At 47.6% G+C, this 26,171-nt stretch overlaps 1 protein-coding gene across 1 annotated transcript in view; it reads left to right on the top strand.

The window, feature by feature from the left end:
- Window positions 1-26,171, top strand: part of LOC112117649 (SH2 domain-containing adapter protein B) — a 136,702-nt gene that overhangs the window by 32,942 nt on the left and 77,589 nt on the right. Inside the window, exon 2 of the mRNA XM_024215686.3 lies at window positions 7,815-7,932. Coding sequence (XP_024071454.1) covers window positions 7,815-7,932 — 118 coding nt within the window. The remainder of the gene's footprint in view (window positions 1-7,814; window positions 7,933-26,171) is intronic.

Below are 26,171 nucleotides of genomic sequence, written 5' to 3'. Positions count from 1 at the left end.
GTGGCCTAGGTATTTTTTCAGATACTTTTAGATGTTTCCTTACTTGTATGCCTCACAAAAATGCCCGTAAAACCATTTAAAGTGAGTTCTCAGTAAAGTTTGGGATATTCGTGTAATCAACAAAAATTTGGAAGGGGGAAATGATACATTTTACCAGTTTGTGGAAACTGAGGCCCTGCTCTCTTACTGAGAGCACCAGAATAAGGCATGCATCTGTTAGAAGTTAGACGTGTGAGAGACGTTGGTTAGTGAGCTCTGTAACATGCAGATGATCTCCTGTGAGTGATTTAAAGAGAAGAGGTATTTTGTGGAACTTCAGAAAATGTCACAGGTCCAGGATGGGTCTCAGAACTCTTGCAGGCACGCTGAAGGAGAGTCTTGCATCTCTTGGCTAGGCGACACACCTGGAAAACATGATAGTAGCTGTCCTCCCCCACCCAAACAAGGTGATTGAGTACGTTATTCCATAAGTAGATAAAGAGCTTTGTAAGGTAACAGTGTGATAGGGCATGTGTGGTGTTTTTGGCCACATAGCACTGGAGAGCGTTTGCACCTACTGGACTTTTGTGTGAAATAGGCACTGCTTGAAATGCAGAAAGACTCCGTTAATGTGCGTGAAATGCTGATCACCCCACTGAAATTAAATCCTTGGAAAGGAAATGCAGCAATAAGAAACAATGGAAATAGCCACGTTAGCCACGCTTTCTCAGAGTGAGGATGTCTTGTCCTTAGCATGCAGGGGACATATATTAATTCTCTTTGTTTTTGTAGCATTGCGGAAATCTCTGATATCAAGCTGCTCTCTTTGTGCTCAGAACTATTCTGTAACCATGTAAAATGTCTGTCTCAGGTACTTCTCTGACCAACTCACTCTAGTGTGTGAGTGCCTCACAATCTTTAATGCATTTCCCTTTGTAAGGCCTCAGTGAGGGAGGGAAGAGCGGTTATCGCCATTTTATAGATAAAGGGAACTGAGGCCCAGAGAGACTTGTTACTTGCCCAAAGTCACAAAGGGTGTTTGTAACAGAGCAGGAATTGAACCAGGGTCTCTTAGAGCCTAGGTTAGTACTCCAACTACTGGACCATTCTGTAAGCTGCCTCTGAGTCCTTCAAAAAATAGAAAAACTGGGTGGGGAAAAGTGCAACGTATTAAGATACATACTTGAATCCTGTAGGCCAGCTCCCTTGGGGTTCCATGAAAGCTGTTACGTCACCACTATGGTACCTGGTTATGCGGAGCATCCGGCACATGCTGATAAAGTTACTTACCTCTGCGAGTTGTTCTTAAGCTGATGCTGTCTGGAACTGAGATGGTGACAATCAATTGACCGACCCATAGGCAACTGATGTCCTTGGTAGCTTGAGTGGTCAGAGTTCTGTTGGGAGAACTAACTAAACTTCATGATCCCTTTATGTAGTTGGTGTCTGTGACGATCCTTTTGCAGCCTTTTATGCACTGAGACCTGACTCTCTTTCTTTTGAGTGTGCTCCCTCCTGATTTATTTTCTGGCTAGCATCGCTAGCTGCGTGGAGAGCTGAAAATCCTTTTCTTCAGTGAGTATGTTGAACACAGCACTGTCTATGGTACAGTGATTCTCTCTTGCTGAATCCCTACTTGGTGGTTACACATAGCAAATGGTTGCACACACACAGAACAGAGCACCAAACAGTGCTAGTTTATTTAGACCAGGGGCTTTCAACTTTTTGTAGTGTGGAGTCAACCGTCCCTCTGTTAACAGAGGGATTGTCTCATAAGCCACCTCTATTCTCTCATTCCCCAGTCATACAGACAACATTCCCTCCCGTTTGTGATTAGCCATTGCTAATATGGAAGGTGAAATTAGGTGTGTTAGTGTAAATTAGCTGTCTTTTTACTGTCATGTATTAGCTTGAAACATGGAACCAGCCAGTTCTCTGCAGGCCCATAAGCAAGGGATCCATAAACCACCAGTGGTTCTCGACCCACAGACTGCGAACCGCTGCCCTAGGCCAGCTGCCTGTACAGTCTCTAGCTAACCTGTTACTGAGGAACTGAAGATGGAAAAGAATATATTCCTGGAAGATGAAAGCTGAAGCCTTATTACAAAGCGTGAGGATAAATACGATTAGGGGTGGATTTTGTTGTGTGTTAGTGATGACTCTCTCCTACCTTCTCCCCACAGTCCTTGTGGGCTGTTGCTTCTCATTGTTCCCTGGGTGGCTGTAAGCTGAAAGTATCTGCTGGGTGAGGAACCAGACTGTTCCCAGAAGGCAGAAGCCTGGCCTGTCTCTTTTTGTTAAGGCTTCCAGTTCAGGGGTTTGTTTGACTCCTCCGCTGCCTCTGGAGGTTCAGATGGCAGTGGTTAGTCAGGGGACTGTGGTTGCTACTATGGAAAGGGCTGTGTCCAGCTCCCTATCCCTTTAGATTGGAGGGAAACTGCAGCTGGTCCTGAGTGCAGCTGTTCGCTTTTAGTGGTTTATGCATGCAGTATCTGACACCTGTGTCCTGCAGTCGGCACTGGCTTCCAGTTCGCTTCAGATAGCAATGCCTATCTGCTGGATTCAGCTATAAATGGAGGGGGTGGCCTTGTAGCTGGGTCTGCCTTCTCTTAGTGGAGATCTGCTTGGATGCTAGGGCTGATGGGCCCCTAGATTTTGTGTCAAGAGACTACTGGCAGGGCAGGATGCTGACTCTGGGATCTAGTTGGCCATGCTACAGAGCTTACCCTCTCGGGCTGTCCCTCAGTCAACCCACTACCTGAGGAGGGTCTGGAGGTGTGTGATGGGCAGGGAGGGAAAGTTACTTACACTGCCTGGGGCAAGAAGCATTTTTTAGCACTAGGGTGATCAGATCACGAGTGAAATATCAGGACACATTGGGCGAGCCGGGGGGGGCGGGACAGACAGACAGACAAGTGTACAGCCCCGACCGGAGCCAGAGGCACACTGGTTCGCCTGGCCCTGTGCTACCAGTGTGCCCCTTCCTGTTGGGGGGTGGGCCCATGCTGGGCCACACAGCTCCCCTGCCCAATGCCCCCTGGATCCACTGTGCCCAGAGCCCCCCTACAGCCCTTCCACCACAAATGTACAGTGCTGTGCGCACACACCCCACCCAGCGCCCCCCTGCCCACAGCTGCCCAGCACCCCACACAGAACCCCACTCGCCAGTTTCCCAATACACAGATTTTCCCTCCCTCCCTTCCTTCCTCCCTCCCAGTGCCCTTCCCCACAGCTGCACCACCACAACTACACAATGCCTCACGCAGACCCGCACTTCCCAGTGCCCTGACACACACAGATCTCCCCCACTGCCCAGCACCCCCCAACAGGTCTCCACTGTCTAGCACCCCAAAACACCCAAACCTCCACCAGCGCCCTCCACACCCTCCCAGCCCAGCGCCCCCCACACGCCTCCCAGATACTCACTCCATCACACCCTGCCACACTCACCAGCCTTGCTGGGAGGTCTCTGGCTCCTAGGGTGAGAGCGGCGAGGGGAGTCTCCAGACTCTCCACATGCTGTGCCCGCCACAAGCGCGAGCTCCGTGGCTCCCATTGGCCGGGAAAAGCGCCAATGGGAGCTGCCGGAGCCATGGAGTGGGGCTTGCAGGTGCCGGCAGCACGCAGAGCCCCCCCCCACCCTAAGAGCCAAAGGGACCTGCCAGGGGGCGAGGTGGGGAGTCCCGGCGGTGCTCACCTGGGGCAGCTCCCGTCCCGGGAAGCATCCAACAGGCTGGCCCCTCTCGGTCCTAGGGTCGCGGGTCGGGTCGAGGGGGCGGAGGGCTCTCTTCCCGCTCCTGGTGCCTGCAAGCCCTGCCCCTGCAGCATGTGGCGCTCCTGCCGGCGGGCAGGTGCTGGGAGCTGCCCCAGGAAGCGGTGAGCAGCAGCACAGACAGTCCCCGATATTGGGACAAAGGGCGTCCCGACCAGTGTAAGGTCGGGACGCGGGACAAGTCCCTTAAAATCAGGACTGTCCCGAGAATATCGGGACGTCTGGTCACCCTATTTAGAACATAAGAACGGCCACACTGGGTCAGACCAAAGGTCCATCTAGCCCAGTATCCTGTCTGCCGACAATGGCCATTGTGTGCACAGTGGCTAGCACAGTCGGGGGCTGGCAACTGGCTGGGGCTGCTAGATGCTATCCCAATGCAAACTGCTCCTGTTGTTGATGTTGTTTCCACGACAATGGTGGTGGGGGAGGGGATCTCGTAGGTGTGCTATATAAATTACTTAAATGCATTTATGCAAAAATAATTAAGCATTTGGAAGTGTTAGAGAATTCTTCTCCTTTTGGCCTTAATCTGGAAAAGGATCCAAATAAAAGCAACGTAGGGCTTTAACGAACTGCTTTAAAAAAATCTCTAAACTTCTTAGAAACGGCGAGGATTTGCAACTGTCAGCAAGTATAAAAGAAACCATATGTCGGCATAGGCCAGCTGCTTTATCTAGGCTGAGAATTTGTAAATTCTAATTTAAACTGAAATAGTAATGCCGGCAGCTGGGGGCTCTCTGACAGCACGGAGCTAGAGATCTAATTTTAATTAGAAAATACGGATGCAGCATTTTAGAAAGAGCTGGTCCCTGTGTCTGTCCAAGTGAACGCTGCATTAGCTTGTTACTTCTGCAGCCCTCTGCATTTACACGTTTTATACGCCATGTTTTATTTCACGTATTGATTTCTAGATTATGATGAATAGCCCAGCACGTCCACCATCCGGACGACATAATCATTTTTCCGCTTGAGGGGGGGGAAAGTCCACGGATCTCTTACGGGGGTTTCCCGTGCTTGCAGGATGCTGGAGACAGAACTGTTAACAAATCATGAGCTTGATCCTGCAGACAGATCCACATACACGGGCCCGTGTTCCTGTGTGAATCTCTGCAAGGATACACATGGGAATAAGGCTCCGTACGTTCAGATCTGTTTGTTTGCTGCATCTTTGATTAGGTCTCCTCCTATAAAGCAGGTTCATCATTTCAGCCCCTCTGGTGGTGTCTGGTACCTGGAGCACTTGAATATGTTACCGTCTTGCTTTTAAACCAAATCAACATTTGACATTCTGCTGTTGGACAGCATTAGATGTCTAATTTTTCCCTTAATGCTTTTCGGCAAATAGAGAAGAAGGAATTGCAAATAAAGCACGTTGTCCTTATGAGGCTATTTTTTCTGTTTCATGTCATTTTAGTGCCGTTATTTTAAAGGAAGGCAGCTATTACAGTGTCAGTATCTGGAATAGGGGACCAGCAGGGAGCCCAAGATACTATCCATCAGCTCTTGACAAAGCGGTATCTGGGAAAGTAAATGGATGGTGTTTCAGCTGTAGGGCTTTTACAGATAAATATGCCCTTGTTACTGCGAGGAATTACTGCTGCATGATGCACATTGTTGTCTTTGTGTTGAGCGCACGCAGCCGCTGACACTGCTCTGACAGCACCGCTGATTACAGCTCATGCATACATTACTGAAGATGTAGCATTTTTCATTGAGTTAACTATATCTGCAATAACAAGCCGTTCGTTTCATTGTTAGGTGACACAAAGGATTGCTCTTTCTCCTCCTGATTTTCCTTGTCATCTTAGTGGTTTTCAGTTTACCCAGGCCCTCAAATATCTTTAAATTATATGTGGCAAGCAGGCACCGTAGGTTTATACTTAAAACAGCCGAGAGAAGTAATTTAGAATTGCAATAATTAACTTGTGCCTGTAGGGATGACATGAGGCAAATGCTGTTTTTTTTTTTTTATAGTATGAGTAACAAATACCCTGGCTTATAGTGTGTGCTGTCAGATAGCGACTACTCCTTCATTGTAAGTGACTCTCTCTCATGTGTGACATGCAGGGACTCAGGCCATGATTCTTAACAATGGGAGCGATATGCATTCGTGCATTGTGTATGTTTTAGTCCCCCTCCCCCCTGTGTGCGCACACAGACACACACAAAACAAACCCATATGACTGCTAGGCTGTCGGGCTTTCGGTAGGATCTCTCCGAGGAGTCTTTGGGGTTCCTCGAGCTCTTAGATTCCTGCCCTCCCATGCGCAAAGACTAATTTGAAAAAAAGATGGCGACCGAATTGCCATCGGCCACCTCTAACGGGAGTGCGGGTGCTTGTGCTGGATTCATGCACAGGTCCTGATCCGGCAAAGTGCTTAAGCAGATGAGGCGCCCCGTTGGCTGTAATGGGGCTCCTTACATTAAATGGGGAAGTTCACGCAGCTGTTCACAATGGCGCGCTTGCGCGGAGTACTGTCTGTAACCATCTCCTCCTCAGCCCCTGCCCAGTCTGGGCAGGAACTAAAATTGGTCTTTTTGCCACATCCCACGCTCCCTCCCTTCAGACTCCTCACCCTCACCCTCTGGGCCGGCGTGTGGCTCGGTCCCTGCCCATCAATCCCCTTGCTGTCCCTGACTCCGCCCTTGCCTAGGTGGTTTCGCCCATGTGGCGTCTGAAGCCTGGAACTTTAAATCCAGCTCACGTTGTGCCAGGTGCATTCATTTTCACTCGTCGCTGGCTCCATCCTCACGTCACTCTCTGCTGTTGTTCTGTGCCCTGTCTGCTCCGCCTCGCCCTACTCCCAGTGCCAAAGTTACTGGGGAATGCAAGTGTGTCTGTGGTACAATGCAGCTTGCCTTCTCTCTAGTTCTTCATCCTTGGACTTTCCTTCCCTGTGCCTTTCTGGTCCGCTACCTCCCTTTTCAGCATCAGGCTGATGTAGATGGGAAGCTCTTCGGGGCAGCTTGGCCTTTTCCCTTGTCTCTGTAAAGCGCTGTGCAAAGTTACAGCGCTGTAGACTTTCAATTAATCCGTGGGCTCCTGCCCTCTCCCTGTGGCCACCAACTGCCCGCCGCTGAATGGCTGACGCGGCCTCCAGCCCCGTTTGGCAGATGGCTAAGTTGCAGGCAGCCAGCAAGGGGTGGGAATGAGTGGAAAGGCAGCACGTCCCAGGTAACACAGTACCCAATTTCACCTGCCCCTATCTATCAAGGAAGAAAGAGGTGGCGCTTGCATTTGCTTAATTGCAGTTTACTTTCTTGCCATCTAACTTCACGTGCATTTATGACGGGAAATTGAGTGGCCTTCTACAGTGTTTATAAGGAATAAAAAGTATGGATCAGGTGGAGAAACTCAGCCTCAAAGAACGGGCTTGGTCTCATGGTCTTTTTTTAAATGGAAAATTAGAAACAAGGACTTAAACCATACTTTGGTTTTATTTAATGCAATGAGAAGACGTGTGTGTTTTTCCTAGGAAGTAGCTTGACAGTATTTTAAGGTACTTTAGCAGTTTTTTGTGGTTTACAGCTGTGTAAATATACACAAGAGTTAACAAAGCACATAAAAATGATCTTAAGTGTTGAAAATGTGTGACAAGGAGAGAGGCTTTCTGGAAGCTCTGAGAAGGTATTGTGATAAATTGGAGTCCGGCGGTGGATTCAGTTGTGCTAAGCGTTCAGATCTCATTAATTTGCTAGTGTCCCATTATTCCCTGTGTGGTGATGTGTGAGTCAGACTCCTCAGAGGAGAGCTGCTTTTGTGAGAGATCCATGGTTGAATGAGGAGACGCAAGCGCTTACACCTTGATTTGAGGAGAGCACTTAAAGCAGGTGCTTTCTGTTAATCAGATGTTTAAGTGCTTTGCTGAATCGGGGCCTTACTTCCAAGGCTAAAAGGAGTTGGCTAAGGCCTCTTGTGAAGCTTTTGTTCTCACTTTCACTGTACAGATGTCACCCCTTCCAGCACTTGCTGCTGATTTAGTTTCACTTAGTTTTAGCTTGTGAGTCTCAGATTACAAAAAACCCTCCTCCAATAAAAGTGTAATTTTCTTTATTTCAGGTCTTGATAGCAGATGACTACTCTGATCCGTTTGATGCCAAGAGTGAGCTGAACAAAGCGCTGAAAGGAGAAAACACTGGCTACATGGAACCTTATGAAGCCCAGAGGATAATGAGCGGTAAGAACATGGGCACTAGGCAGGTGTCAGTGAGATCGATATTTGATATGGGGTGTCTTACACATGACTGCCCTGGTCTTCAACCTAGCTGAACCAAGGTCCTTCTGCTGCGTAACACATCGGAGCAAGTATGAAGATTAAACTGTGTCTTACGTAGCTTTTTGAAACTACATTTAAGACATTCAGGAATAAAGGGAGTGAGGGAAGGTTGCAATTTGCAGCGCTTCCTGCAGGAGAGAACTCTGGCAAGGCCAGTGCAGCTTTGTGTGGGGCGCTCTTATGGTGGTTCAAAACGGGCTTAGATCAGGTTAGCTTGGATCAGTGTACACCTCTACCTCGCTATAACGTGACCTGATATAACACGAATTCGGATATAACGCGGTATAGCGCTCCGGGGGGGGGCGGGGCTGTGCACTCCGGCGGATCAAAGCAAGTTCGATAGAACGCGGTTTCACCTATAACGCAGTAAGATTTTTTTGGCTCCCAAGGACAGCGTTCTATCGGGGTAGAGGTGTATTTACAGGTGGGTGTCCACACACAAAGTAGTCTTGGTCTAACTATCCCGATATGAAATGGCACAAGTTTCATAACTTGTTTAACTAAAGCGACTTCAGGTTAACTAGTGCAAATAGGCAAGCCCTGGTCATTGGGGGGAGGGGAGGGCATGCTCCTGCTGGGTGGCTCCTGACCTCTTGATTACCTGAATTCCTGATTATCCGAATAAAATCCTTGTTCCCTGTGATATTTGGATAATCTGAAGCATACGTAGATAAATGAACACCTGAATTCACAATCTGCTGTCTGCCTGAGACTTTGGCGGGTATGCCTGGTGGCTGTTGGGGTGCCCCCATGATACCATGACATTGAGTTTAGTATAAAAGCATAGACAGACAGACACATCCTTGGGCTCCGGCTGGTGAAGCTTTAATTCTGATCTAAATGGTTTTTGCATGGGGACCTATGGCATGTTGCTAAGATGCCGGCTTGTACAGCAAGTTCACCGTTACATTAAACAAATGTCACAAAGGGCCCTATCCAATGCCAGTGCAATCAGTGGGGATCTTCTCATTTCCGCAGTGGGCATTGGATGAGGTCCAAGCAGGATTATAATATCTGGGGAGATTAAGCAGCAGGAGAAGCCAAAGCTGTACGAAGCAGCGGTCCTGTTTTAGTATAAATGCCCATACTCCTATTTTTTTAAATAGCACACTTGAAGAGAGGTGCAGAAAATCACCTGTGATTGCATTGTTTATAAGCAGAATGCTTTCAGTGTCCTATCAAAGTGTCATTGGGCCTTTTTGTTTTTATTGTTGTAAATCTATTCAGCCATCTTCTTCAGAGGCTTTTTAGATGAATTGGGTTGAATGCTTTCTTGCTTTCACTGCTATTGAATAAATTGTCTTTTATTTTCAGTCTAAATATCACGGGGGGGGAGGGGTTGTACGTTTTTTTTTTCCTTTCATGTTTACAGTGTTTTCATTTCTTCACAAATATAAATGTTTGCCCTATATAGAAACTCGGTGTTTTAAATAATCCGTGAAAAGGCCAAGACTGTTACATCCGTGTTGCAGAGCGCATTAGCTGAGATAACCGGCAACGAGCGTGTGTGGATGTGCTACTAATTCATGAGAGAGCGCGTTTTACAGTAGTCTTGGTCCAAATAGCGTTCGATGTAGTGGATGTACTGGCAGGCCAGTTTTGTGCATATATATTGGTATAAGGTTGATGTTTAGAGCACTGCAAGGATGTTAAATGATCAGGAGTCCAATCAAGCAAAGTGAGTGCTGAGCACTCTCAGGTCCCATTACATTCAGTGGGAGTAGAGGATGCTCAGCGTCTCACAGGAGTAGCCCAGCACCTTTCAGGATTGGACCACTGATTTGTTGTCCACTACTTAAGGACGTGGTTCAACTCCTATGACAGCCAGTGGGAGCCTTTCCGCTTACTTTGACTGACTGCAGTTGGATTATGTCCCTTAATATCTAAGCATCATGCTTCTTGGTGCTTTATTGCTCGAGGAAAACCAGACGGCTCATTTGCTGGAAGCTTTCAAAGATTTCGTTTTGGATTCCTGTGTCGGCATGCAAGGATCTGTTACTGATGTTATGCAACTGCTCTAACCTATCATGTTTAAAGAGCACGTTCTTACTCCAGTCTTTGTTGTTGTATGTGAAATGTTCAGTGTTGAATTCCTCCGTGAAGTTGTTAGGTTGGCTGTGGTGACTGACAGGTAAAAGAGCATGTTACAATTGACAGATATGAATGAGATTTCAGCTGATCCGGAGAACTGGCTTAAAAAGAAAAGTACTCTGATTTGTTTCAAAACCTGATGGATCCCAGATAGCGGAAGTCTGCAAACTGAGGCAAAACCTGCCATTTATTTTTTCTCTCTCCCAAACACATCCGTGGACTTCTTCCAAGTATCCGAGTTACCTTCCCAGCCTTTAAAGATATTTCAAAACTACTTGCTTAAAAAAAAAAACAAAAGATGGAAATTCCTGGATAAAAAGATTCTGAACAATGTAAAACAGATGAAATGGAAATCTTAACCCTATGTGTGTTTCCCATGTCCGTGAACGATAGGTGGGTGACCAACCGTTCTCTTAACTTCTCCGTATCGAACTACTGTTAACCAAGGCACCGGTCCAGCAACTGGCCCCAGGTGCATGGACGCTGGCTGAAGTTAAGGAAGGCTCTTGGTGGGCACACGGGTCTATCCATACAGAGCACCTTGCCAGGCAGGGACCTAAAACCTTTGGGTTTCATGCTGCTCAAGGTAGGGAGGAGAAGACACTTGGGTTAGTAATGAGCAGAGACTTCTTGTAACTTTAGTTTCTCAGAATGGAGCCACAGTTCTTAAATATACGACTGAAAGAAAGACAGACTATCTAGAGAAATAAGTTTCCCCCAGAGTCCCAGCCTTCTGTCAGAAATAAGCTAACCGCTTCAATTGTATTAAGTAGTCAGAGCTCAAGCAGGAGAAGGATTACGTTCTTTAGTGACAATAACTTTGATCGTGTACCTGACAAATGTAGCTTGTTTGTAGACAAGCAAACTTCCCTTACAGTACTGGGTAGTCCTCCAAGCACTTAATTTGCAACAGCAATGAAATAAGACAGTGAACCTTAGCAGTCACTGGTTTGCCTGATCCAGCACCCTGTCCAGTGTAGACACAGCTCTCATCTGGTTCAACACTTGCTTTCCAGATAGTGTCCCAAAAAGCGCATTCTTTGCCAGACTGGTGGTTTAGCTCGGTCTTCATGCTAAAGTCTGTAAATGAGGAGAAAATCCCTTCGTGGTCTGAGTTGTAATACTGATGCCAGGGGAAAACAAAATGTTCCTGTTACGGAGCAAATTTGCTTGTTCTCCTGGCAGCAACTGATATTCTGTCTCAGGCACTTGGATCAGAGAGAAATGATTATGAGCTGTCTTCAGTGAATGTTCTTCTGACCTGGAGCCCTGTGAACTCTCTTAGTCTAACAGTGGTCTCTCTCCGATGTTCTAGGGTGGGACCTTGGCTATCCAGTTCCTCAGGAAACCGAAGCCACTTTTTGGACTCCATTCCTTGTGGTGGCCTAGCTAATCTTTATTTTGTAATAGGTATTTTTACAGCACCTAGCACTAGGAGGCGCTGGTCCTGACTGGGACCACTGTAAAATGAATAATAATAAGTTTTGTGAGATGTTGGAGGTGACTCCACAGTTCCAGTTGCATCGAGATCCCTATTTTCACGCTTCAGGGACTGAATTTAGTGTTGAAATTTGGCGAAAGGGAGAACTGATATTTTCCATGAAAAATATTTCCTCTCTAAAAACTAGTAAACCTTTTAAAATATTCCCTTGCTGAAGTATTGCCCTGTTTGCTTTGGAGTTTGGGCTTCCTATAGCTACACCACCATGGTCCTTCCGCTCCAAACTACTTCTCTCTTTCTGATTATACCTTGGACATAAGCCACTTGTCAGACTTTAAAAGGAAACTGCGTTACTGCCTTTGTTCAGAATTGCTGTCCTGAGCTGTGCAAAGGTTAGCTGTGGACGTGCTCATGGCCATTAGCTACTTTTCTTCTTGGCAAATCACCGTTTTCTCTGTTAGTCTCACATGATTCATTTTGGTTATATTTGAAAAACATTTCACATCCATGTTTGCCTGAGATTTCAACCAAAAATTCAGCCTTTGGCCCTTGAAGCTGTAGGCACTGCATGTTTTGGATGAATAAATTGGGTAGATTTGTTATCTAAGGCATAATTGTATTCCTTTCCATAGCCAGGGATAAAGCAAAGTTTAATAAAACCCCAGCATTGTCTTCCTTTATTCTTGTGGAGTGAGCCTGCTGTTTAATTATGTCACAAGTGGGTAGGCAATAGCTTTGATAGGATCATTTAACGTGTTAAACCAGCAGGACAGAACAATATAATTGATTCTTCATTTGTCATTTTATGGTCCGATCGGTGGTTAAGACTGAACAAAGACTTTCTTGGGCAGCAAGGCCCTAAATACATTCAGTGATCTTGCTCGTTCTGCATTTATGCCCTTTACTTACTCTAGGTTGGCTTTCACTTCCCCAGGGATGTGCTGTTTAATGGATACAGTGCTTTACTTTGAAGACCCTTCTAATGCATTTCATGGACACTCACAATAAGATGTTGGCTCAGGCAGTGTCGTGGGATCTGTGTCGAATACTTCGGGGAAGATAGCTTCATAAAAGGGAAGAATTACACTGCAGTTACTAAAAGTCCAGACGTCAGATTATGATGTCTGTTGCTAATGGTTGGCATTTGGAGTGCGTTTGGTCTGTGGCAGCTATGACGTGGTATTAGTGTCGGTGAACAGCTTCTAAAGAGAAGATCCATAAAGGCACAACGTAGTCCTCAGAAACGAAGGGCCAGCCAGCAGTCCAGAGGAGCAGTGGGATCTGGTCTGCTCTATGGAGCTTTTTGATGTGTAGGAGGGAGTGCATCTGTTCTACATTCCTTCCTGGGGTACAGCCCTCTCTTCCAGGGGCAGATCTGCCCTTCAGGCTGGCAGGGAGGAAGATGGAGGGAGGGAAAGGTAGCAGGATGGCTGCCTCTCGACCCCTTTTTGAGGTGCTGGGCATCCTCATACCACTACACAGGGACCAGCCCTTGCACCCTCTTGAGTAGGGACTGCAGTTGTGCCTGACTCTTAGCAGGGCGTGCAAGGGACGGGGTGTAAGGGGGAGTTCCCTGTGCTCCTGCATAAGGGCCAGGCACAGTCCGGCTCTGAACTTAGCTAGGACTGTGTATGGCTCAAAATGGAAAGCTTCACAATGCAATAAAAAGTGTTGAAAGGCTCAAATCCTGCCAGTGACTTGCTTGAAGCCGTGACCCTGCCGGATGCAGCAGATTTTGCAGGATCAGGGCTAAGCAATTCCAGTTAAAGAAGTGTGGGGGGGATCCAGTTTCTGGCAGAACATGTTGGTAAAAGTTGCTCAGTCAGTTTGTCCCATTCGGTCCTCAGCAGAGCGCTGGAAGGCAGCTTTATAAGGAGAGCCCAGCATCTCGGTATTGTCACGGCTGCAGGACGTCCCCTAGCCAGAGCCCAGTAGGAAGGACTGGGGGGAGGAATGCGAGTCAGAAACGTGGTGTCTGGCCCCTGCTGTTTGGAAAAGAGGCAGCTACTGGGGTTGCTGCTAGGCTGCTGTCCCCAGGCGCTGCTCCGGGGCTCCATGGGTCATGTCCGATTCTGGGTAGTAGATGTCCAGTGCGTGCTGAAGCTTTCCCCAATCCCCGTGTAACCACTGGCTGCCAGCAGGCAGGACGCCATCTCTGTCCTCCCTCACCCCACAACCATCTAAGGACCTTCTTTCTGGCTGGGGAGAGGTGGAGGGAGGAAGGATCTGTGCTCTTCTGGGCAAGGAAAGGGGCTCCCTGCTGCTGGGCCCCTGGCCAGCTCTTCTAGCTGTTGCGAGTGGGGCTTCTCTACTGCTTTACCTCTCCCAGCCTGGCTTTTCTCCCACGCGCTGGCCCAGCGCCGCCGGCTGCTCAGAGCTTTGCCAAGAGGCAGCAGAGTGTAACGGGACGTGATTGCTGTCGGTCTGGGTAGTAGCTGCGAGACTCAGCCCAGTCTCGGCGGTTTTACTGATCTGTGCTGGGGCTGTCTGAGGGCAGCCCGGCGTCTCGTCCACCAGGTTCTGTGTGTGTCCTGAAGGGCTACCCGGTGGCAGGAATTGGTGGCTTGTGTGTCCTTGCAGGGCAGGTGGCTGAATGGATCTGTCGGGCCTGGGTATCGTTGTTGAAGAGACCTAGGAGATGGGTGCTAACTTGCTTTTATAACTGTACACCTAGTGTCAGCACCTGGGCTCTTAGCACCGAGTATCACCCCTCTTGGGGCGGGCGCTCTGGGCCGAGCGGGAGATGGGGAAGGGTTTGGCGGGACTGCTGTTCCCCTGCAGCTGGGGATGGCTGTGCTTGGCTGGGCCATGCTTTTTCTGAAAACTGCAGCAAGGCCCATTCTGTGCGGTCCCCTCCTCCTGCTCCCCAGCACTTCGGAGGCACCTGAGCAGTGCTGTGCCTTCTGATGACTCTTCCGAGGCGGTGCATCTCCTTCTGTGCAGCTGGGCCCCCCAGAGCAGTGAGCAGAGCCCTCCAGCTGGGTGACCCATCCCTCGCAGCTGAGTGAAGCAATATACTCCGCAGACTGCTCGCGACACTCGACAAAGCAGGACTCTTACAGAGCCCAGAGGAGAGGGTCCAAGTGTGGACCGTGACTCGGACAGTGTGCTAATGCAGTTATACAAGGACAGCATGCAGAGGAGCGTGTGTGTGTCACCTTATCAGAGGGATAAGTGAACGCTAATTACAATGTTAATCTAATCCACTCTGAGACTTTGTCCAGTTACGTCTGTTGTGACGGTATTTTTTTTTTGAGCGCCAAATTAAATTAGTCTCTATTTCAACTCCTGATTTCAATTAGCAGGGACTCAAGATGACACATAATTGATTAAACAAAGATCAGTTTGAAAGATGATAAATTTAGACCCAATCAAAGATTACATGTCCCAAACCGAACTGCACTGCAAAATGTCTGTAAAATTCATGCTATCCTGAAAGAACAAAAATGAATCCCCATCCCTCCAAACATCAGCTGACAAAGCAAAGGGTACTGGGGCTTGCACTGCCGACAGAGAAGGGCATTGGGCATGTGTGCCATTAATGGTGTTTGCACATCACACCATCCCACAGCTCTGTCTGATCCAGTGCTGTCCTGGTCCCCTTGTTAAAATTCAACCCCCCCAAGTGAAAGAAGGCTTGGGGTGACTACTGTCTGCAGTGCACTTCACCCCCTCTCCAGAGGCTGGGTAATCAACATCCCAGCCAGAGATGACTTATCCCCAGAATCTAGTGCTGAAAAGCAACTGTTTTGGCCTTTGGAAAGGATCAGATTGTGCCGGGAGTTGAGTATTTTCAAACACGTCTGTGGGAAGGGTATTCTCCACCTCCCCCAAAGCCCATTTCAAATTACACAAGATGAGTTCTCTGCGATGCCATTAATATAATCTGTATGTCTTTCAGCTTGCAGAATGACACCAATATGCATAATGCGTGGCTGTTGTTTCAAGGTTGCACAGAGGCCAAGTTGTGGTCATTTTTCACGTGCTGCATGTATTTAAAAAAAATCCCATTTGGCTGTATGTAAAATGCAGCACTGTCCTATGCCCAGACATGTTCCTTCTCTGGAAAGGTTTCAGTCCGCTTCTGCGTCGGTTTCACTCTGGCATTCAGCCTTTCCTAGATAAGCCATATACTTTCCCATTCTTCTCAATATCTCTTAATACAGCTGTGGTCTAGCTTTAAGAATATGTAAAACCATAGTTAATAAAAATGCTTTTATTTTAACTACAAGCAGTCTCTCTATCTGATGTTACTTCATTTCCAAAGTGTGTTCTGTCAGCCCTTAGAAGGCTAATGAGCGTGGTGTGCGCTGTACCCAGAATGTATCACGCTTTTCCCACGTGTCATCTGTTCAAACTGGAACTAAGGTGCAATTTTTTTAATTAGTGAGATGGTAATTAACCATTGACACGGCTTCCCAGGTCATGGGGTGAGTTCTCCAGCACCAAGCAGCCTCCACGTCAGAAGTGGCTGACTCTTTCTGAAAGAGAAGAGCTGGCGCAGGCAGACGTGCTGGGCCTGATGCAGGCCGCAGTAGGGGAATTTTTCTGGCGGCTGGCCTGTGCTGTGCAAGAGGCCAGACCAGGTGATCCTGATGGTCCCTCTTGCCTTAAGAGCTAAGAGATTGTTAATAAACAAAGGATGTCTCTTCGTACTAAACTTACACCCGGTTCCACGCATTTGTATCTTCTAAAGCACGGGGGAGCGGAGCCATAGGGATGTTGCGTGGGATGGTGGCGTGTGACGGGTGCGGGATGTGGGGACAGACCAGATAATCATTCTTCTCCCCCCCCAACGCACGCCCTCAAGGGAAGAGCAAGAGGGGCGGATTAACCCTTTGAGGTACAACAGGGTCCCTTCCACGCAGATCCCACCCTCCTCCCCAGTACTCAGGAAACGTGATACTTTTTTCACGTGTATTGCCGTGGTGCTGCGGAGCCCCGGTCGTCGGCCTGGGCCCCGCTGTGCCAGGAGCTTAGACACAGCAAAGGGACACACTCTGCTCCAAAGAGCTCGATAAACCCATTGGCAGGCTGCTGCCTTCCCATTTGCCAGTCCGTTGAGTACTGTTCCGACTGTCCTCTCCTGCAGTACTGTGAAGCACATTGTGTTTAGCTACGGCGGTTCTGCAACCCACCCCTCTCCTGCGGCATGACATGCTGGGCTTTCCCCTCACTTCTCAGGCCAGATCTGAACCTTTTCGATTCAGCACCCACTCTGTCATCTTTCTCAAAACTCTGACAGCCAGGGATTCCCTTCATGTGCTCCGCACTTCTCCGTTGTGTCTGCCCTTGCTGTTTGTGTGATCAGCCAGGGGCCCGTCTGTCTGGGCAGCCAGACCCTGCAGGTAGGTGTTGCTGCGGAAGATTGGCAAAGCAGGAGCCCGGGCACACGGAGGAGGTGTGAAGCAGCGATTCAGGGCGCTGGTTTGAATTGCTGCTAGTCCTAAGGGCTGGCAGCTTTTCATTTGGCCTTTCCGCTAATTTTCTCCTCCAAACTAGAAATCGGAAGAAGTATGAAAGGAGAGCTGCCTCCTGGGGAACTTCCATTTCTCCCCAGAATTCAGGGCGTTAAAATCCGAGCAGGGGCAGGACGGTGCTAATCCCGGAGGCCGCCCTTGCCACCTGGAATGAGAGCTTTGCCATTAGTACAGAGGGCACAGAGTGGCCAGTGACACTGTGGACAGGGAAGCTAATGCTGGAGGGTTCTGCATTGCATGGTGCTCTGGATGCACATCTAGCATTCTGTGATCTGTGCTGCCGCCAGGTTTGTACAGACCCTAGCGCAGTGGGTCCCGGTCCACGCCTAGGGCTCCTAAGCATGGCCACAACATAGAGTGGGCTTCTAGAAAAGCGATTCCTTTGTTTCAGCCTTCTGCAAAATTCCTTGTGGATGGGAGAGTCTCGGCATAGCCAATGGCTTCCCATACTGTGGCCTGTAACGTTATTTGCCTGGATTGGAAAGTGCGGTACTGCGACAGGCACTTCCAGCTTAGGGGACTCAAAACAGACGTCCTAGTACAACACCTACCGTACGTCTCTCTTCAGCTCAGGAAAAGCTTGGCCCTGTTGCCCGTGAGAAGCTCGCTAGCCTAGGAACAGGGATAGGCAGGGAGTCAGAAAGTTCAGCAAGGCAGGAAGTCCGTCCAGTGTCCAAATCTGCCTCCGACACATCAGTCACTCTGGGTGCCCAAAGCCAACAAGAGCGAGCGCAAGGAGCTGAATCTCCTAGCTAAGTCTCGACAGCGCCTGCAGGAAGTGGGGCTGATGCAGCTGGAGGCACACACCCCTCTGAGTCCGGACCCACGAGGTGCCCCAGCCGGGCCCTGGGGCTCGCCGAATGCAGCCCTGAGCACTTGGGGTTACTTGACATCCAGGAGGCTGTTCGGGATAGTGGGAAAGCTTAGCCCAAGTGACCGGCCTGAAAGAAAACCTGGGAAATTAGTATTTTCTTCCCACCGCTGGCTTTGTTGCCATACGTTGTTCTGCTCTTACCCTGCCTGGTGTGGCTGGCAGAGACATGCTGGCACACCTCACTCAAGGCTGCTGTTTGGGGGGTGGAGTGATTTCGCTATGTAATATTTTAAGCACTTTGTGGCCCTGTATAATGGAGTGGAGAATGTAATTGCTGTGTAGGGTGTGGTTTGCCTTCTCTCTCCCCTCCCCTCTGCCCCCCATCACAAAGATACTTTCAAGGGACTGCTTAGTGCCTTTTGGTCACCAGGCATTATTCCGAGAGCTCAAATCACCCCCAAGAACTGCTCCCCTAGGCTTCCTAAAACAAAGCACTTCCCTTTCCTTTCTTCCTTTTCTGGACCTCCCCTTCTGTGTGTTTCGTTCCCTTCCTTCTTCCCCTCCCTGCTCTCACTGTTGCGGTTTCCTTTGTCTGGTTTCATCCTGTAGGTAGGTCTGTGTGAGACCTCACTTCTGGTTGTGGTGGTGGGGGGTTTCTCCCAGGATCCTCGGCTCTCCCGTGCTTCCTTCAAGTCCCCTCTGGCCGCAGGTGGCGGGGCGTGACTCCCTTCACAGCCCGGTGCTTGCTGTGAATTCACTGGACCAGAGGGAGTCACTAAAGAGCAGTGTGCAGCGCTGCCTGCCCTCCAGCGCAGACTGCCGCCTTCTCTTCTCCGCCCCCGCCGAGCAAATCTGATTCCCAACCAACATCCTGCCTCTCGATCAGCTGTAAAACTCCCTCCATGTTTCCTCAGTTGTCCTTTCTATGTATTTCCCCTTTCCTTCCCAGTCTGGTCCTCTCCCCCTAGCCCCGTACCCGCTGCTTCACCGAGCAAGGAGAGCAGTAGGAGAGTTAAACTAGCTCAGTTATGGGGGGGGATTGTTCAGCTCTGATCTTGGTAGATGGGGGAAGTTGTGTGTCCAGGGGCAGAAGGGGGGGGGTTAAGTCATTTTTTTTCTTCAGTAGAACCTCAGAATTATGAACACCAGAATTACAAACTGACCAGTCAACCGCACACCTCGTTTGGAACCGGAAGTGTGCAATCCGGCAGCAGCAGAGACCAAAGATTTAAAAAAAAAAAAAAGCCGATACAGTACAGTACTATGTTAAACGTAAACTACTAAAAAATAAAGGGAAAGATAAAGATTTGACAAGGTAAGGAAGCTTTCTTTCATTTAAATTAAGAAGGTTAAAAGCAGCATTTTTCATCTGCATAGTAAAGTTTCAAAGCTGTATTAAGCCAATGTTCAGTTGTAAACCTTTAAAGAACAACCGTAATGTTTTGTTCAGAGTTACGAACAACCCCGTTCCCAAGTTGTTCGTAACTCCAAGGTTCTACTGTACTTCACTTGTATTGTCTGCAGAAGCAGACTGCTTGCTTGTCACACTAGCACCAAATGCCCCGCCGTCCACCTACCGGGGCAACATCATGAAACTGAGTTCACTGTAGCTTCGGACTGGTGCTGCTACTGTCCCCTCTCCCTATGGAGACGTGCTAGGAGTACTAGCAGGATCACTCTGCCAGATAGCTTGAAAATGTTGGGAGTGCTGGGAAAGCAGCATTCCCATGGACCTGTACCTACTGTAAACCAACCCCTGGACGCCAGTTCCCCTTGTAACTCCAGAGGATGTTTTTTGTTTGAGCATGTAACTTCATGCAGTGCAGCGACTGTAGGCATTTCAGATTGCGGTGAGTCAGTCCTTGCAAAATACTTAATCCTTTTAGGCAGGTTGTTTCTGGCACATCGCTGCTGCTGGTAAAGAAGAAATGATAGGGTGTAATTACTTTCCTCTTTATTAGGTCTCAGTCCTTACTGGTGGTAGTTTGTGACCAGGTCTGTTTCATGAAGACACATTCAGAAACGAGGATATTGGACCTAGCAAAACAAACCTGTAATCTATAGACCAAGGGTAGGCAACCTATGGCACATGCGCCAAAGGCGGCATGCGAGCTGATTTTCAGTGGCACTCGCACTGCCTGGCCACCGGTCTGGTGGGCTCTGCATTTTAATTTAATGTTAAATGAAGCTTCTTAAACATTTTAAAAACCTTATTTACTTTACATATAACAATAGTTTAGTTATATATTATAGACTTCTAGAAAGAGACTTTCTAAAAACGTTAAAATGTAATGTACTGGCACGCAAAACCTTAAATTAGAGTGAATAAATGAAGACTCGGCACACCACTTCTGAAAGGTTGCCGACCCCTGCTATAGATGCTTCACATTAGCAGCTATCTGTGGCTGGAAGTAGATCAGTTTGAGGTATGCTTGCTAGCTGAAGCTGACTCTGAGAAGAGGGAAATAGCTGCCTGTGGTGGAGAATGAAGAGCCACATTGCCCCTTAAACTGTGGATAGCAGGCACTACATTTTAAACATTTTGGGCCCAATCTTGTAATCTTTACTTGGGCTAATCTCCCGCTCAGTCCAGTGGGACTCTGTCCTGAGTAAGGACTGCAGGATTGACCCTTGATTGTGGGAAGAAGCAGCAAAATTTTGGGGCACATTTCAAACTTCATCAATTCAGATGCTCACCTTTAGAATAGAGGCCAGACTTAAAGAGCATTTCGGGGCCAGATCCAAAGCCCACAGAAATCAGTGGGAAGGATCAAGCCCCTGGGAGATAATGGTGACATTTGGTTATCTAATATTTGTATCACAGCTTCCTGAGTAGCATGAATTGCCTATAGGACAGCAATTTAGTTGGGAATTGGTCCTGCTTTGAGCAGGGGGTTGGACTAGATGACCTCCTGAGGTCCCTTCCAACCCTGAGATTCTATGATTCTATGAATTACATAGCCATTGTAAATAGGCTGTATAGTAGTCACGCTGGCTAAGCGAGGTCTGGAAAGCCATTCAAAGATGTCCGCAGAGATGTCATGGAGATGCCCGCTCTGATTCAGCAATTATGTGTTTGGGGACATGGATTGACGGAGGAGAAACAGCAGCTCAGAACTATTGGACAAAGTTCTTCTGACCCAGCTTTTTTGTTGGTCCTTGCTCCATTTTAGAAATCTGGCTACAGCTTTCATTTGGAAATGGTTTGAAAAAGGGAAAAAAAGTGTGCTGGAGAAGACAGGTCTTACTACACTATTTCCCCCGCTGTTGTGAAATAGAAAGGGAAGGCTAACAAAACAGGATTCCTTCCTTTTTATTACCTCGTATGCATGCAAGGTAAGACATGACTGAAAAGATTCCAGGGCTGCATCAAAGCAAACCCTGCCCTTCTCTTTAACTATAGCTACAAAGACCATGTGTCTGATGTGAAATTACAGGCAGCTGACAAAATGGTGCCCTTGTCTACGCTGGGCACTTAAGATCATGTGAGTTAACATGAGTTCTAACCCTGTAACTTTCCAGTGTAGCCAGGGTCAAAATGAGGGGTGAGCATACTCTTCATACAAAATGGAGCATATCAGACAGCAATTTACTGATGCTTAGTTGTGGCAAGTGTCACTCAAAACAGAGACAATGAGAAACGCTTTACAATTTTTGTGGAAGGTTGAGTTTTTCAGTCAGCAATTGGCACTGTTTTTTCTATATGATTATACTGTGCTTTTCTTCTTCGAGTGATGGTCCCTACTGTATTCCACTGTGGGTTATGCATGCTTATCACGCGCTTGGAGCCAGAGAATTTGAAACTAGTGTCTGTTGGTCCCCACATGTGTCTGGGCTCACCTTGTGCCTCGGTATGAGAGGGGAAAAGGGTGGGGCAGACTGACCGTGTCTCCAGTTTCTTCTCACCACCACACGATCCAGGTCAGAACCTGCACTGTCCATAGCTTTGGCTTCGGCCTACAAAATAAGAATTAGATTTCACTTTGTAAACAGTTCTAGCATGACATCCCTGACTACCAATCCTCCTCCCGACGTTTCCTCATCTCCTGACCCAGTGGAGTGGTAAGATCAAGCACCACATCCGTTTCACCTCCAGGCTTGGTATTTGAATGGGCATCATCCTTAGAACATTCATGCTCCATGGCCACGTGAAACATCCTCTCTAATTGTAGGAAGGACTCTACTAGAAGATGTTACCTAGCTAAATAAAAGTGCTTTTCTTCTTGGGCACAGCAAAGGAGCATTCTCCCAGAAACTGCAGATATTCCTTCACGTTGGACTATATCCTCTCTCTGAAGACATCCAGGCCTGTCCATCAGCTCCTTGCGAGTCCACTTGCTGGTAATCAGTGCATACCATCCACCTTCTCAGGGCTACTTGGTTTTCATGCATCCACTGAGAATCAGATTCTGGAAAGACCTAGTCCAGAGCCTCCCCGCTATTCCCCAGTGGGACCTGAACCTTGTTCTCTCAGTGCTCACAATGCCCCCCTTTGAACCTTTAGTTTCTTGCACCATGTCTCTCTTTTTTTTTTTTTTTTCCTTCCGTGAAGGTCACTTTTCTTATAGCCATCACTTCTTCAGCTGCATGGGTTGGCGAGCGTGGAACGATGATGGCAGATCCTCCTTATTCTATATTCCAGAAGGATAAGGTTTCTTTGTGTCTACACCTCAAATTCATCCCCAGAGTAGTTTCAGAATTTCACCATAACCAATCGATTTCACTTAACTGTGTTCTTCCCAAAACCTCACACTTCCGCAGGAGAAAGAAGACTCCTCTTCCTTGATGTTTGACAGGCCTTGGCCCTTTACCTGCAAAGAACAAAATCAGTCAGGAAATCCCTGAGACTGCTCGTCGCTATAGCAGAAGGAATTAGGGGCCACGCCATCTCCACTCAGAGAATCTCCAAATGGATCTCTGGCTGCATTCTACTCTATCAACCCACCCTCTGCCACCATGTGGTGAGAGCTCATTCCACAAGAGCGCAAGAAATATGGCATCACTTCAAGAGCAGCCCCTCCTGGATATCTCTAAAGAGGCCATGTGGAGCTTCTCATGCTTTTGTGAGGCTCAGGTGCCTCTGCTCGACTCTACATCCTCACACCCACCTCCTCTCTAAGTGCTACTTGTTAGTCACCCAGAATGGCATACAATAGTGACCATCTCTCGAAGAAGAAAAGGAAGTTACTGACCTGTAACTGGAGGCTCTCTGAGCTGCTTGGTCCCTCTCTGTATTCTGCTACTCGTCCTCCTTCCCCTCTGCTTTGGAGCGTCTCTGATTCGCAGTGGAGAAGGAACTGGAAAGGTGGCTAGTCTGCCCTGCCCTTTATCCCCTTGGATGGAGGCATGAGGCCGTCAGGGCGTGGGCACAGACCAATAGACGCTACTTTCAAATTCCCCGGCTTTGGGCTCATGGGGAGCATGCAGAACCCACAGTGGAATACAGAGAGGGACCACACCTCTGAAGAAGCTTCAGTTACAGGTCAGTAATGTCCTCTTCTAATGCTTTAAGAGAGATTGCTGCTGCTTTGGTTGACACTTGCCAGTTTATTAGTTTTAGATAAAATGTTTTCAGTGCTGTATCTTTTTTTTATTTTCATAATTACATCCATACAGCTCACTAGAGGTTAAAAATGGTTTTTATTTTAAGAATGCAGGTTGTCTACTTGCTCTAGAAGCTTGGAATTAACTTTCACCTTTGCTAAGGCTTCTTGAAAACTAAGTCTCTTGCTCCAGTGAAAAATTTCCAATATGTCCTGTGTTTTGCTTCTTAAATCATGGCCTGATCTAGCAAAGCACTTTTATGTGTACTCAGCTCTGAAGTCAGTGGGACTTAAACACATGTTTGTCAGTTTGCTGAACTGAGGCCATAAATTAAACTTGAGAGAAGATACACTCAGATCCTTGATCATATTACACTTGTTCCAGGGTCCTAAAATAAACCCACTTTTGGTTAGCTAATTCTAGTTTACGAAATATTTTGGCATACTTTGATGTTGTGACAATCTGCTGGGGTTCCCAGAATTGTGAGTTACTGTAACCCCTCTCAGCCTCAGCAAATGAGTTTTACTATATTAAGCTGTGTGATAATCCCTTGACGCACCAGCCAGCAAACTCTTCAGGATTCTGCCAGTCCAAACCTTGCCTTGCAGGTAACCGTGAACCCCAACACCCGAGTTCCTCGTCTCCCTGCAGTGTCTAGCCCTATCTTTGAACACTTAAAGAAGTTACTAAGCTTGTTGCTCCTTTAAAAAGACAATACGCTGCAGCCTGTTAGCTTAACTGGGGTTAACACCTCCTTCCCTTCAATCAGTGCACTGAACTGGTTCCTAGTAAAAGTAAAACAGTTTATTTAGCAAAAGTACATAGGAGTAAGTGATACTGAGGATAAGGAGTAAAGATGGAAAGGAGCAAACCAAAGTAAAAATATGCTTCTAAAGCTAAACCCTGATGATTCAACAAACTAGAGTCTCTTCTTCGAAGAAGGGTTTCTCACCATGTCTCTGCTTCTGTAGTTGGATAGCCATTCACAGTCTTTGTTTAAAATGGGAATTTACAACTATAAAGCTGGGGTATTTTGTCATGGGTTTAGTCCTGCAAAGCCTCGGAGCATCGGATCGTGACCGATAAGAGCCCAGCTCCTCACTCATGCTCAATCTAACTGGCCATTAGATTGACTCGAGCTACAACAGACTGATCAGGATTAAACAAAGACTGTGAATGGCTATCCAACTACAGAAGCCGTTTCTCCTCCCTTGGTGTTCACACCTCAACTGCTAGCAGAGCACCTCACCCTCCCTGATTGAACTAACCTCGTTATCGCCATACTGATTTATACCTGCCTCTGGAAATTTCCATTACTTGCGTCTGATGAAGTGGGCATTACCCATGAAAGCTTATGCTCCAATACTTCTGTTAGTCTTAAAGGTGCCACAGGACCCTCTGTTGCTTCTTGTTTTTCAGTTAGCAGGGTCTGAAAGTATGACCCGGAGGGGGGAAGGGAGAGCAGCTTGCATTGCTACGTAGCTACCCGCTGGCTGTAGGACATCTGACGGGATGCCCAATGGGATGCCCTTGAGGGGGCTGAGAGCTGGGGAAGAGATCTCTGTGTTGACATGGGATGCCATCCGGGGGAGAGACCATTATTCTAGACATTCAGCTTCTTCACTGAATTTCCAGATGCACGACCCATCTCTGATGCTACCGTAGACCTTGGGTATTCAGCCATCGGTGGCCAGGCCCTGGCAGTAGCAGCTCCAAGTATGGACAGGGAAGACGGTTTATCCTACCTGAACCCAGAAAAAGTGCCTCACGTGCAAATCGCAGCTTTCCTTGTCTGCACCTGGGGCATGCACTGGGCAGGTACACCAGCCGCTGAACCGGAGCTGGTCCCTAGTACAGACAAGAGCTTTGAACGACTCCATACAACTGAAGTTAAGATTAAAACATTTTATAGCAGGTTACCGGTTGTCCAATGGCAATTCCTCTTACCCACCTCCATGTGAACGCATGACTTACCTGTATTTATCTATTGTAATCTTACGGTTGCTCTTTCTCTCATTCATACTGCATTATTTGAATTCTCTCTCTAAATTAGATCTAGACAAATCTGGAAAAAGCCACACCTTTAGGTAACTGAGCACAAAAGGCTTTCAAGAAGACTCGTAATCAAATCAAATATGATGATTAGCTAATTTAAAAAGTCTGCCACCATTTAAGAGAATGAAATATGTATGCTGAGGGTATAGAATAATTAAACTGCTGCTTAGAATTGGTTTATCAAAGTGACATTTTGAACAATATATTGGATCAAACAATGACACTAAATATTAGTTTTCATGATAAAACAACCTAAAAATGCTGCATAGAGGTAAAAAGACCTTTTTATTAGTTGTTTTGCCATCTTTGTCATGCCAAGCTGACGGTGCAGGTGGTTAATATTTCCTTTCGTTTTGCCTCCAAATGCCAGAAGCCTTTGGCAGGGAGATGGGAGTGAAATCTGAAGTGTTTTGGACATCAGCTGTAATTTGACAGCTGCTGCTTCTCTGTTTTTTTTAAACCAATGAGCTGTCCTAGAGATACTGGCTAAGCTGTCAACCAGCATCCGTTCATTTAGCTTCTGGATCTCTGGAATAGCCTAAAACCAAATATTTTTTTCCTGTACTTAAAAATAACTCTAAAAGATTGCTGGCTACATTTCACGTCCCCTTCCTGGAAATGGGAAATAGCAGCAGTGTCTTAGTCAGACCGCCAGCCTCAATGTCCAACTTACTCCTCGCTTCTGCCAACCTTCGGGTTTCCAACGAGCTCTCAT

Source organism: Terrapene carolina, unplaced genomic scaffold, assembly GCF_002925995.2.
Source record: "Terrapene carolina triunguis isolate 2854851 unplaced genomic scaffold, T_m_triunguis-2.0 Scaffold35022, whole genome shotgun sequence".
Taxonomy (NCBI): Eukaryota; Metazoa; Chordata; order Testudines; family Emydidae; genus Terrapene; species Terrapene triunguis.
The sequence above is the reverse complement of the archived record's forward strand: the minus strand, read 5'-3'. Positions and strand labels throughout refer to the sequence as shown.